The sequence below is a fragment of the Pocillopora damicornis genome, chromosome 13 (genome assembly GCF_964200805.1).
Source record: "Pocillopora damicornis chromosome 13, jaPocDami1.2, whole genome shotgun sequence".
NCBI lineage: Eukaryota > Metazoa > Cnidaria > Anthozoa > Scleractinia > Pocilloporidae > Pocillopora > Pocillopora damicornis.
Genome location: NC_142682.1, coordinates 5,069,554 through 5,083,805, shown reverse-complemented (window position 1 = coordinate 5,083,805; position 14,252 = coordinate 5,069,554). Strand labels below are relative to the sequence as shown.

General features: G+C 38.0%; 1 protein-coding gene across 1 annotated transcript in view; it reads left to right on the top strand.

Annotated features, from left to right (window-relative positions):
* The window catches only part of LOC149035104 (receptor-type tyrosine-protein phosphatase F-like), a 111,957-nt gene extending 103,395 nt beyond the window's left edge, over positions 1–8,562 (top strand). The window contains exons 7-17 of the mRNA XM_089192600.1: positions 245–529; positions 1,036–1,341; positions 1,889–1,992; positions 3,160–3,361; positions 3,999–4,101; positions 4,937–5,198; positions 5,317–5,362; positions 5,986–6,120; positions 6,784–6,808; positions 7,709–7,871; positions 8,299–8,562. Of these exons, the coding sequence (XP_089048726.1) occupies positions 245–529; positions 1,036–1,341; positions 1,889–1,992; positions 3,160–3,361; positions 3,999–4,101; positions 4,937–5,198; positions 5,317–5,362; positions 5,986–6,120; positions 6,784–6,808; positions 7,709–7,871; positions 8,299–8,412 (1,745 nt within the window). The 3' untranslated portion in view covers positions 8,413–8,562. The remainder of the gene's footprint in view (positions 1–244; positions 530–1,035; positions 1,342–1,888; positions 1,993–3,159; positions 3,362–3,998; positions 4,102–4,936; positions 5,199–5,316; positions 5,363–5,985; positions 6,121–6,783; positions 6,809–7,708; positions 7,872–8,298) is intronic.
* Positions 8,563–14,252: the final 5,690 nt, after the last annotated feature.

Sequence of the window (14,252 nt, the reverse complement as noted above, 5' to 3'; positions counted from 1 at the left end):
AAATTGAGCACACAACGGTTTTTCAAATTTATGTACAAAGTTTGGTAGCAGACTAATAGAGTTCTTGTTCAGAAGTTAGTTTATTTGATTTATCAAAAATTTAGGTGTGGGAATTGTGTTGTCCCCATGTACTTATGATCTCAGAGACTCTTATGGGCACTGTGCATACAAGTGTGCATGTATGTATGTTGCCACATAACCACTCAAACTTATTCAAATCTTGTACTGTTATTCATTTTAAAAGGTCCAAGCCGTCCGCTCAATGTTAAAGTTCAGGCCGTTTCTTCTGTTTCAATTCTTGTAACGTGGGAGGAACCAGCTCACCCTAATGGAGTCATAGGAGAGTATGTAATATTGTTTGGAACCAGCAAGGACGTACAAAGTAGTGAGCAAAACGTGACTGGAAGCACGCGTAAACGTATTATAGACGGCTTGAACAAATATACGACTTACTATGTGAAAGTCAGGGGTCGTACATCGAAACCGGGAAATGCTTCTGAAGTATTCAATGTCACAACTTTCGAAGATAGTAAGTAAATACTAATGATTCATGGTTTTCAAGTGTTACTTGTATTCCGGGAAACTAGATTTTTCATGTTTTAGAACGTCGGACTACCGGGCTGGAGGTCGTGGGTTCAAGTGCCAGACATTTATTTGCTGTAGGAAACAATTGGGAAGAATTAATTTTGAATTAAAAGAGAGAAGATGCAGCGACTACTGGAATGGTCAATTATAACAATGAATTATGATGAATTGTGTTATTGATTCCATGATAACCTCGAAGTGGTTGATGACAATGAATGTTGGAAATAGTTCATGGTTCATGAAAAGCTCAGCGGTCGCCTTTGCTTCGTGATTTACATGCTTTTCTCGTTCTCATCTTCTTACGATCGTATTTACACTAAAATAACTATAGAATGGGAACTCCGTCGCTTAAATAACTGAATGTATGATCACTTGTTCGATGGATTGGTGGGTTGATTATTTTTGTTTATTCTTATTGTTACTTTAATTTATTTCCTTTTTGCATCCTAGGTCCTGGACCGCCAAAGGAGTTTAGGGCTCAGGTTGTAACAGGTACTGATGTTTATCTTACATGGAAGGAGCCTGATAATTCTAATGGAGTTGTAAGGTTCTATTACATAAAGATCTACAATACTAAAACCGGCTCACAGGTCGGAAACGTACGCAACCAGAGCGCTGACGAGGAGTCAGACATGCAGCAACACAGAAGGCTGATACAAGGTCTCAAGTATTATACAGACTACACGTTCACAATCCAGGCCGTTACAATTAAACCTGGGGAAATGGCTCACGCCACAGCAAGAACAAAAGAAGGAGGTATAGTGCATACCTTTTCATATTGAACGAAGCTGGTCGAAGATTTTCTCTCTTCTCTTCTTTTCTCAATAAATGAAACCATTTGTACGGGTAATCACTTGATTTCGAGAGCAATTTGGAATAAATAAGCACGAGTAAATTTTTTCAAAGACCAAAAAAGTTGCACGAACCTACGCATTCGTGTAATTTACGGGTTATCCTGTTTTTCATTTACGGGTATCTTGTTGATTTACAAAAACCGTTATACGCCTCTAAACACCGTAACTTACTAGCTGGTATCGCTGTTTCTAACGTTTGAGATAAATTTTGGTTCTGACAGCCTGGAAGCACTTCATCTAGTTATTTCAACGTTCGCACACGCGCAAATGTTCTACCCTTTCATTGACACCAATAATTGATCTAGATCTGTTCCGCGAATGGTACACGCATGGGAACACTAACACTTCAAGTATTTTCACACCGATTACAATTTAACTCCTCTACAAGCGTTCCGTATCTTCGTCATACAATTTTTTGATCTCAAAGCAATTGTTATGATTTGTTGTAGTCCCAAGTCAGCCCAGAGATGTCACTACGAAACTTGACAAAGGTGGAATTTCTGTTACATGGAAGGATCCCCAGGACCACAACGGAATTATCACTAAGTACTCGGTGAGCTACACTGTAAAAATCCGTTCAATATCAAACCTATCAAAAATTTATTCAGGCGAAGTAATGGTCTCGAAGCGTGCAAGTTTACATTTCAGTCTTGGCTGAAAACTATCTTGTAATCATGTAAGATATTTTTTACAAGTCAAGTGAGACCCTAAACAACAGCCACAACTACAACAAAGATAGGCTAGGGCGTGAAATTGCGCCTAATACAGGCGCCAATGCGACTAAATGTTTCACTTTGGCGACCAAATCCTGAAAATTAGTCGCCAAATTGGCGACTAGAATACTTCATCTTAATCTTACCTAGAGATATACTGTGAATTAAAAGGATTTGCAAAGACAAATTAAATCCGCGGCAAACTTCCTGGTTAAGTTGGTTTCCAAAACGCAGCACATGCGTCTCGATCGATAACCAGACACAATCTTGGATTTACGTGAGCTTGAACGTTGAATATCATTCATTCTAGCGTCCACTTTGTAGCATATTTAAGATCCTTTTTTTTTAACTTAATTTTAGAGGGTCTATCTAGAACGCTGACAGCACAAAAAGAGGTTTTGTTTGTCTTTAGAAATAGCTAATTGGCTACCACTTTGAAAAATTTAGTAGCCAAGTGGCTATCAGAAAAAAAAAAAAGTTAATTTCACGCCCTGTAGGCCCAAAATAAATCAGCCGATTTTCGTAAATTTTGCATGAGATATTGCCATATTGCGTTATTTGAGTGTCTGATTTTGTTTGCTTTGCTTTTTTGTCTCGTTTTGTTTCTGTTTAGTGTTTGTTTCGCTGTGAATTTGTTCATTTGGTAATTTTTTCGAGCTTGGTTAAAATGTGTGATGACTATTCTGCTAGAATGCATTTTGTCATGCTCATGTAATCGAAAGCTTCAATTTTTGAGGGATAATGCCCTAGTGACGAGCACGCTTTGGAGGTTTATGGTTCTATCATCAGGTCCCGTTGTGTTATGTTCTTTTCAGTAATAACACATGTAAGCTTTCAAATTAAAAAACCCGGAAGAGAAGGAAGGAACCACAGTCCATTTCCTACCATCGGAACCCTGAAGTTTAAGTGTGTCAATTTTCTCTGAATTCAGAACGAATTTTCCCCTTCTCATTACCACTGCATTTGTTTGTCTTTCTCTGAGATGTTGTATCTTCCTCGATTTTCAGGTATACTTTGAGGGTAAAAGAGCATGTAACACTTCCTTTCAACATAACCATGAAATAGTTTTAGACGAAACCTCTCGGAGCACTGAGATATCAGTGGAAAAGTTGAAGCCTGGTACACAATATAGTGTTTATGTGAAAGCAAAAACAGCCAAAGGGTATGGAGCCAAAAGTGATTCTGCGTTGGTGGAGACACCATCAAAACGTATGTGAAAATGTTTTGTTTGTTGGTGTGAACATGTTGGAACTGTAGTTCAGCTTGTAGAACATTGGCCCAGTGCATTACTGCCATGTGCCCCCTTCGTTCTCAACTTAACTGGGATGGATTTTAGTTTGATAATTTGAATGGGGTCAGCAAGCAACTCACTCAATCTTCGAGTAGTAAAGAGGGAAACAAGTAGGCGTAGGGAGGGATGGGCAGATAGACAGACAGATAAATAAAGAGGGTAAGTTTCTAAAGAAACTGTGGTGCTGAAACGTCAGCACCATAGTGTGGTGAAACGTCAGTGTGCTGAGACGTCAGCTTTTTTACCCTTAACGGTGGCTAATTTACGTTTTCAACTCCGTTGTTAACACTAAATTACCAGCTAGACATATAGATAGACCGATTGACAGAGATATACTTGTACAGACAGACACATTATAGACAGACAAATACACGGACAATACGCAAAAGTAAAGATTTTTACGTTACTTAGGATGTGAAAATTGGGCCACTAGTTTGTTCATTTCTTTAAATGACCAAAGGTCCGGTTTTATCTATAACTTTTTTTTTGTGTCATCTGAAAGGATCTCGGTGATGAAATATTTTAGCATTTTTACTTTTTTTCTTTTGTTTTCAGGTCCTCCTGCTCCCAAACTCCCCCAAGTTGTCAAAGTTGACGTCACGACAAAAACAATTACGATCTCTTTATCACCATCCGATAACACTAACGGAGAGATCATGTGAGTGCTGGGAAATCCGTCTGTAAGACTGGCTTTTGTAATTTATCGTCCAGCCATTCTTCCATTCTTGTATTCCAAAAAGGTGGGGGGGGGGGTGGTCTGGGAGGTTTGGGGTCATCTTAGGGTTTCATGGGAGGACGAATTAGGGGGCAAGGGGAGGGGGAGTCAGTTGTTGTCACTAAGAGAGTAAAAGAAGAGCTATAGAAAGGAAACAGTGGGGGCGTGCATAGCCTTTTGGGCGGATCGGGAAAGTTTTATCTTTACACCACCACTTAACGTAAATCCTTCAAAAATTCCCCAACCGCACCCCCCTCCCCCCTCCTTCCAGGCGATGGATAATGACTTGTCCAAAACTGGAGAACAAAGCAGAAGTGATACTAATCGTAAGGCCGTAGGAGTACTTAGATCGACTTTTTTTTTTCTTTTCAGTTATACCTATGTCTTTCACTGAGTAACATCTTTCACTCTGAGATCGTTGAAAAATTCAGCAATCTTCCCCTAAATAAGGAAATTCTTTAAAAGTTATTATCCTAAAAGTTAATATGCAGAAAGTAGATTGAACAAGTTGAACAATGGCCAATCTTCGCTGCAAAGACTCTAAAGAATTAATGATCAAGTTATATATACCTCCATAACAAAAAAGGAAAATTCTCCTAACGAGTGTAATGCGTTTTAGACAAGAACATTATTTCATTTCCCAACAATATTTTCGGGCGACACTGCCGAGTTAATGGTAACATAATCTGCCTCTCTTTTTATTGAAACACCAAAGTTACTTGTTTATTATTACTACTTTACATGAAAACTGACCTTTTTGAAACATTTCCCCATTCAGTCGGCATGAGATCATAGTAGAATTGCTCGGAGCAGCCAGAGCTTGTCGTGAAGCATCCGCCCTCCCGGAGTACATATACGGCTTTAAGGAAGCGCAAACAAATGGCGATCGTTTCTACATTGCGGCCATGTTTGAAAGACGAAAACTACCTGTGGAGTTTGTTCTTGGAAATGGGAAGACATACGGCGGTTATGAGAATGCTCCTCTTAAGCCAGGGACGCATTACAAGGTGCATGTAAGAGGAGTCACAGAACGTAACGGGGTAAGTATTCAAGGTTTCATTTGACATTTCAGTACCTTACCTTGGATGTTTTTTTTTGGCGCAGTCTGGCCGTATCTCAATAACTAGTGATTGTGTTGCTTTTCTTTTCTTTGTGCAGAAATGGCTTGTAAGAGAAGCAGCTGCAATCTGCCTGCCGGAAACTGGTTTGTACTTTGGTTATGTCTTTTGTTTCGGTTCGTTGGTCTTTTTCTTTGCATAGATATTGGGTGGTACATTGTCTATGTCTGTAGTGGAAATGCACCCAATTCAGCATTTTTCCCGGATTGTCTCTTTTTGACGCTCACTGTTTCGTATTATGGTGCCTATACCGATCCTCACACCCATTCTAGATTCCTTCCAAACCTAGCCTTGAGCCACCCAGAAGCAATCAGATAACAAAGCCGAAATTGTTGCTACATATTTTGTAGACGAGTTGCCAGTCGCTAAAAAAGACGATATGGGAAAAAAATTTAAATTAAAGAGTTAGTACTCAAAACGCATAAAGCCCGGGGACTTAAAAAACTGACCTCATTCCTACCACGGGCAAATCAACAAAGAAAGTTCAGCCGAGGTTTCTTATTCAAAGGGAAAAGGCTTTCAACTTTTTTAAGCTCTACAAACTGGTGACCCTTGGGATTCCCTATGCGAGACTTTCAAACAGCCCTCTCTCTTTTCCTTCCTTTCCTTGTGTTGTCCTATATAATTAGGGTCAACCTAACTATTAGCTCGTATTTTTTCTATTTATTTTCAAACCTCTGTTGACGGTCCCCGACGACCACATTTCCAGTAGTGACAAAGGTCGATGACCTCAAGAAAGACAACCTTTATCTAGCAATCGTTATTTTAGCAGCATTGTTGTTCATAGTGATGATCATCCTCGCCGTGGTTTTGATACTGCTGCGAAAAAACCAGCAAGAAATAGGTATTTGGAATTTATTTGCGTTTTCCTTTAAATTCGACTTGACTTTTAGCCATCTCTATTATCAAGGCAATTTAGGGGCAAGCTTGATTATCATATCATTCAGTAATGATTAAACAATAATTCTAGAGATGTAGATGAATGTAATTGGCAAAGAAGCTAAACCTAAGTAAAAGAAGTGAGTAAAGGCGAAAAAAATAATAATAACTACAATGAGAACAAATAAAAAAAGAAAAGGAAATAAAAACCGAGTTGTGGCAAATAAATAAATTACACCTTTTAAGTCCAAAGTGTCCTGGACTTCAATACTATGCTGCCTTGTAAGACCGACTGGATCTGAAAAAATCATACTTAAAGGATCATGAAATTACGCTACGACAGATCCGAGGAAAATAACCCTCTTAAATGACGTGCTCAAAGTAAATAGTTGGTCACATCACCAATAAGCTGCGCGACTACCTCTTGGCTGTCAAGTTGTTAATTTGTTAACTGAGGTACCAAGTACATGTACGTGTTCCACTAAAATGCTGCCGGATGAACCGACAAATCGCGGGAAGGCTGGCGTCTTTTTTTTTTTTCCAACAACCTATTGAAACCTTTCGAAGAAAACAAAGTTATTTATTTCTGCATTTGCTACTAACGGTGGTACTTGATTTCATCCATTAGCCTCAAGAAACAAAGCTGTCAAAATGTAAGTTGCTTCTGAGTCACGTTTATTCGTCACTTATTAAGTCTGGCGCACATGTAAATTGACGCCGAAGGCATCGCTCAAACAATACATAAAAATTAATCATTCGGAAGGCATACATTTTCTCTGTGGCATCCATTTTAACTATTTACTTGGTTTGTTTTCGGAGTGAAACAAAGAGTTTTCGGCCGTCTTGGAATGGTAAAACACTTACCCAAAAATGCAGAGGGAGATGGCTCTATGCTTTAAAAAGTGACAAAAGCCAGACAGATCATGCAGTTGTAGCTGCCTAAAAACCAGTGGGCAAGAGCCTAAATAATTTGTCCTATTCCCATATTTACTTACTTGAAAGCAAGAATGCTCGAAAAAGAGAGCATATAAGTATTGGTGGAACTATAACAATAAATTCAAAAATTAGAAGAAAAAAAAAGCAGTGATAAAACAAGTTTTAAGGAGGAGAACAAGGAAATCTTATTCAAATGGTGATTATAACCAGTAGCACAAATTTTTTGATCGGCGCTTTTGATAGGCTGAAACTAGTTTCCTCGTGCCCATCGATGCAGAAATCGTCATTCCAATAGATTTCATTCCAGAGTAGATTTGGCGATTTCACGAAGGCGATCGGCTCTCACTAGAGCACAGGGCATCCCACCAATCTACGAGAGAACAATATCATAATGCCTTAAATGGCTCTGCTCTGGAACTCCGTAGGTTTTCTAACAATTTCAGTAGATATCGTATTCATGAATCTTCGTCAAATAAATATGGGGTGCTGCTCGTTGCTAGTTGTTTAAAATTTCAAAAGTTTGCTTGTCTTCCTGTTGGCAGTCAGTCTAATTGTATTTTCAAAGGTTATTAATAATAAACCTTTGTTTGTTTATTCTTTTTGCCCTCATTATACAGGAATCGACGTGACTCTCAAGAGAGCTTGCCATTAAATGTTCTGAATGTTGGTGCCCGGCTAGAGTCTGCTTCGGGAAATGGAACCGGGAATGAGAGGCTCCATAGCGAATCGCTCGTCCAGCAGGAGGATGTATACACCGAACTGTTTCCGGAGTCAATGATGGTAATTATACCTACAACGAAATTAGAATTACCCAGTGTGAGCCTTTCAAAAGAGGGACTAACGGATGTGCTATACTTCCTTTTTTTCAACTTTTTAACAGTTCCTCTTTGCTTTCTGCATGAGCCCCTTTTCCCTGCACTTATGTGTCGACTATGACGCACTTTGACTGTGGTCTTTTGACATAAAACTTTCCATATTATATAACTTGGAAACAGGCAATAAGTTTTAAGTGCATTATCTAACGAAACCTTCAATAGAAATGTACTTGAAAAAATGTCTAGCTTTTACTGGGCAGCGTTTATGGTTTCGTTCAATTTCATTTTTTTTCATTTGCACTGGCGATTTTAGTCGCGTTTTCCAGCATTACCAAGCTAGCCAGGTCAATAATAAACAATTTTTGAAACAAAAAAAACTTAATATTTTGCAGACCTCTGAAAACGATGGTTTCCGAACGTACGCTTCCCTTGTGAAATCAACAGAAGGCAGCGACATTGAATATGTGAATCAAATACCTGATCCTGATTATGTTAATGCTTGTTAAGTGGATTGTTCGTAATTAAGATGACTATCGGTAGTCCTAAAAAGCTGAAGTAAACAAAATATCGATGGTATGTGTCTCTGCAAAGCCACAATCCCCCCCCCCCCCGCTCCCACCCATCATGCAAAGGCTTAAATAAAGAAGAATACATTAATATCTTGTCTTTCAGTAGTTGTGCTATTTCAACACATATGGTATGTTACTGTCGAGGGGAAGAAATTGTGAATCAAATACCTGATCCTGATTATGTAAATGCTTGTTAAGTGGATTGTTCGTAATTAAGATGACTATCGCCATCCTAAAAAGCCGAGGTAAACAAAATGTCGACGGTATGTATCTCTGTCTGCGAAGCCACAATTTCCACACCGCCCTCCCCCATCTTGTAAACGCGTAAATAAAGATGAAGAAATTATGGTCTTGCCTTTCAGTTTTGTGCTATTTCAACATCTCTGTATCAGTTATGCATTCATTCCAGTAGGCATATCTCCTGTGTCTGCAAAACGCTCGGTCTAATCGATTGTCTGACTATTGTACCGTAACATAATTTAGGCTATTGAATGAGTTCGACTTCAGTTCTCCAATAGTGAAAAAGAGAAGCGCGGTTGAATCCGCTTTTATTTTTATTTTACTAGTTATTTTTATATTGGTGGGAAAATGAATGAAAAAGGAAATAAACAAAAAAAACTAAAAAAAATATCTTAACTTAATTACACTGAAAAACTGTGCATACGACATCCTCATTCTATGCTTTCCTATCAATCCAACGCAACTGATGTAGATACCAAAGACACGCTTTGCATTAATTATGTGCAAAAAGTTTTTATTGACAAAGACAAATTTCCTTCAAAGTTCGAAACTCATCTAAGCATTTTCTAATGGAAAAAAAGGAGTTGGAATCACGAAACTGAAAATTCATCCATACAGAGCTGGCATGGCTGCCGTCAGCTGATTTGAGAGTGCGTCCACGAGAGCACCAAACGCTACATGTCATCTCAACGATTTCAATGAAACTTTATCTACTCCAACACTCAAAGATACAAAACGGTTCATTTTTTGGTTATTTCCGTGGAAAGATAGATCCCCTGGTTTTTTCGTGGTTTTAATCAGAGAAATCGCTTCAGTATACGTAAATTTATGAAAACATCACTGCAATGTTATTTAACCGATTACCCTGGGAGATTGTATACATATTGTAGCATCCTTAATAAATGCACGACGCAAGTATCAGTCAATTTGACTTACAGTTTGTCAAGGCAAATAAATGACTGTTTTTTTTTTTTTTTTTAACTTTTCGATTCATCCAAATATTTGATAACTTTGAGGTCAAATATCTACCATTGCCAGAAAGCTACAACAATAATTTAATTCCCCGTTATAATCCATTACTTCGTTTCTAAAAACCATCAAAAAATCTTTTGGACACTGCCATGATTAATAATTGTTGACCCCGCACCGCCAATTAAGAGAGCGCAAACGCCTACCACTGTATTACACGGAGTAACAAATTTAACAATATAGATAAATAATGCCTCGGAGATTAGCATAGCGGACAAACACGGTGAGAACACAATTTACCTTCAACTAAGAAGCCATTTGCTTTGCATCATACAGGCTCGCTCTAATTATTTTTAAAAGGTTGTGCTCGCTGCCTTCAAAAGCTCATGCACAATTTCACGAGCAGAGGGCTTTGCTCGTTCAGCCCGTGTTTTGCAAGCTGTTTTAAGAAAATGAGGAATTCGAAGGAAATGAAGGAAAAAAACTCAAACACAGTTTTAAATGGTGGACAACAAGTCGAGATATTCCTTTTTGTTTGGCGATTTAGCGACCGAAGTTGCAATAGATATTGAGTATCGTATCAGCCAGGCGTATCGGCCGGGCGTATTGGTGAGCTAAAAAATCTTACAGCTTAGGACGTACTTCTTGTACAAATCGAAAGCAACTTCAACTTTAAGATACGTGTCATAAAGTTGCCACGGTCACCGTGTTATATCGCGCAAAGTTGTAAGCAAGATCTTGACACGTTCCTTTGTTTCTACCGTGTGAAGCAAGACGATGGCTGTGACCTTAATGAGGCAAGTAACTAACACGCAGCTAACGTGTTAAAAGCTAGTTCTTTTGTTTTAGCGTGCGAGCGTGCCGTGTGCGTGCGTTCACCTTACTCCCTGAAATCCTGTAAAGGGTGACATTTTGTCCTGGATGCCATTTAAAATCTACGACTTCGACAGGCTTCTCTCAAACACCCTTTTCATGCAATTCTAAGCGGTCACTTTATCAAATACACCTCACTTTATAGCTAATTGATCGATGAAGTTAAGAAATGTAAACAACTTTCGAGATAATTTGTAGGAGTGGAAAATTTAACGTTTAGGAAAAAGCATGTAGGCGAAATGTTTATAGGAAAACTGTAGCGTTTCTTTTCATCTATTAACTTGGAGATTTGCTAAAATCAGCAAATATGGCATACGACACAAAACATTCATTATTTGTAGTGTGACCTTACTTTTTCCAGGTAACATTTCTAGAAAGTTCTTAAACCCTCTTTTATTTTATTTGTCTTTTTTTTGGATGTATATATCATCTGCATCTTTTATTATTTTCGCTGAATTTCATGACCTTTCCTGTGTTAAAGTACAAGCCAGTTGGTATATAGCATTCTTGCGAGTTTCATTACGTGTGTCGAGTTTGAGAGGTGTGGGTGTGACTCAAAAGATCTCTGCACTCTGCAAAGGGGCAAGCAACGTGGGTTCCTGTGTTTTCTCCTTTATTTATTTATTTGTTTATTTATCTATTTGTTTATTTGTTTATTTTTTCTTTTTGGATTATTATACATATATGGTTTTTGGTTCCCTCAGTGCATTCGCTCAGATTTGGAGGTAGGATATGAGAAGTCAATATTGACCAGAACTCAAACCCTTTCTTCCATTTGTTTCAAAGAACCCCTGTCATTCATGACTTAATTTCTCAAGAGAATGTGTTTTCATTTGGTATTTATTCTGATAAGAACATGAAACTAGGTTCCGAAAAGTTTTGTTTCGTGACTCCCAATAGCTGTGTTTGCGACAACATAAATTGAGAATAATGTCTGGAAATATATGAAAATCATACTTGTGCACTGCGGTGAAGAAATGAGATATAAGCGATCTCACAGCTATGAACACAACTGAACTATTAGTTGAAAAGAGACCTGAAAAAAAATTCAGGTCCGTACGGGATTTGAACCAATTACCTCTGCGATATCGGTGCAGCGCTCGACTAACTGAGCTAACAAGCGTACTGCGAGCTGGTCTTTATGTTGGACATATATGAAAATCATACATGTTGCACATACATGACTTTCATATATTTCCAGTTATTATTCACCGCTTGGAAGGTTTATTTGGATCCAACATTGTGACCAACTCCCAGTTAGCTTATTAGCTCAGTTGGTAGAGCGCTGCAACGGTATCGCAGAGGTCAGAGGTCATGCACTTTCTAAAATAGGTTGATTCAAGAGGAGTACCACCACGATTTGAATACATCATTTAGCAACATCGATTGCAACTTATATAGAGGACGCTTATACGAGGAAAAATCAGGCAGAGATCAATATGATATGACCAACACAATTCTAACTGTTATCTTCATTGCCACAATGAGTAATTATAATACACTGTCTATTAAGAAAAAAAAAGGGCAGAAATTCATTCCTGACGATAAAGACTCTAAGGGATTGACTAGCAAGAAGTATGTGTTGAAGGGATCATTTAGCTCCTTGAACAGTCTCCTTAGTAAGAGGATGGATTTTTGAGGAAGAAACAGGCAGAAGTCAGTATTATATGACCGTCAACATTGTTTCTATGACTAAACCTCTGTCATAAACCTTTAATTAATATTTGTAGACGGACTAAGAATTCCTCAAGAACAACTTCTCTTTGAAATATTATTAGAAGCTTCATCTGAATAAATGTTCCATCCAAATTAAATGACACTTGGCAGCTTTTATTGTTTCGCATAGTCTTGCTCACTTGCTTTGTCGTGTTTACTCGTTTTCACAAGTATGAAACAGTTTCCAAGGTAATGGAGACCACATTCGATAAATCAAGCATGCCTGTCAAGTCGATGCAACCATCATTTTTCAGACAGATAAAAACTGAATACTTTGCAGGCCTCTGAATTCGAAGGTGACGGTTCTCGAACTTACACGTCACATATGAAATCTACGAGAAAAAACAACGAAAGTGAAAATGTGAATATAAATGACTGCTCCTGAGTATGTTGATGCTTGAGTTAATTACTAATTTCACGGTTAGAGCTAATCCAGGAATTATATAAAATATTATTTTAGTACTTGTCCCTGCAGAGCCACGAAAGAAAGACAACATTTTCGTTTACGCCGAGCTAGTTTAATCGCGCTTTGAGCTAATTGGTCCTTGAACTTATATATGTTCAATGTCTACGGACGCTACGTTTTTGCTATTTACTCGTCGAAACAATCTCCTCTCACTCATGTTATCCTGTCTTATAGAACTCGAGGCCACCATCGTTTTTAGTTTACAAACAGTAAATGAAAAGCGTTTTAGAATAGCGAATAATCATTTTACAGCATCATAACAATACCAATTCTTAATTATCAATGTTATCAAATCTCATTTCAAAATGAAATTTTGTAAGCTCGATAATTGGTTACACACCAGTTAAGGCCATATCCCTCATTAGACAAAAGAAGAGGCCGTTCCATGCAGTCCTGGAAACGTAATGAGAATACCACCTAGAGGAAGGCAAAGAGAGCTGTAATAGTAGAGTCCAGCGGAGATCCATGGAGAAGCGAATATGACTTTATCTAATCAAATATTAGGGTAATATAGTATCAAAAACTGAGGTGATAATGTAAATTGGCCACCGTTAAGAGTTTAAATCGTGAGAGCGACCGGAAGGTTTTATCAGGCGAAGATAATCGCGCGTCAGTCGCTCTGACGAAGGGCTAACGCTCGAAACGTCAACTTTTAAACTCTTTGCGATGGCCAATTTACGTTATCAACTCAGTTAATAATACTTAATTACCCTGTTTTACTCTCCCACTGACGCAGCACCACAATTCCTTTAGAAAGTTACCCCCCCCTCCCCCCACATCAAATGATTAATGACGTTACAATCACTGATAAAGAAAAAATGAAGTAGAAGGCAAGGCAAGTGCACATGCGCATATTTTCGAAGGCTGGGATGGTGCGATGGTGTTAGGAGCTCACATCATTAACACGACTGTTATTTTTACCTACTCCTTATCACGAAGCTAATTGCTTATAATTAGATAAGGTTTAGGTGTGAGTTTTTTTTTTTTTTTTCTACTCTTTATCGGTTATCACTCGAATAAAGATGAATACATTATCTGTTCAATAGTTCAGTTTAAATCTCGTTCTTAGTCTGCAATTCATATTTCCTGCATGTGTCTGCAGAATTTTCAGTCCGACTGATTTTCTGACTGCAGAGCCTAATAACCTATAGAGTGTGACGTGAATACTGCTTCGAATTCCCAAAAGTACCCTGAATACCAATACGCGCTCAAATCTACGTTATTAATAAATAAATAAGTAAGTAAGAAACTTAATTTTTATTTCATTTAACAGTAATTTGAATTATTGACAAACTTTTGGCCCCCTTAAACTAAAAATGCAAGGCAATCAAAAACCTAGATTTAATAATAGAGGTTAGAGATGTTTTGTTTTACTTTTTTGTTTTGCTTTGTTTTGTTTTGTTTTGTTTGGTTTTTTTTTTTTGGAAAAAGTGATGGTTAAGTAAATACAATAAAATTATGGAATAAGAGATGTAGATATGAATGATCAAGTAGTTTTATCAAGGCAATTATC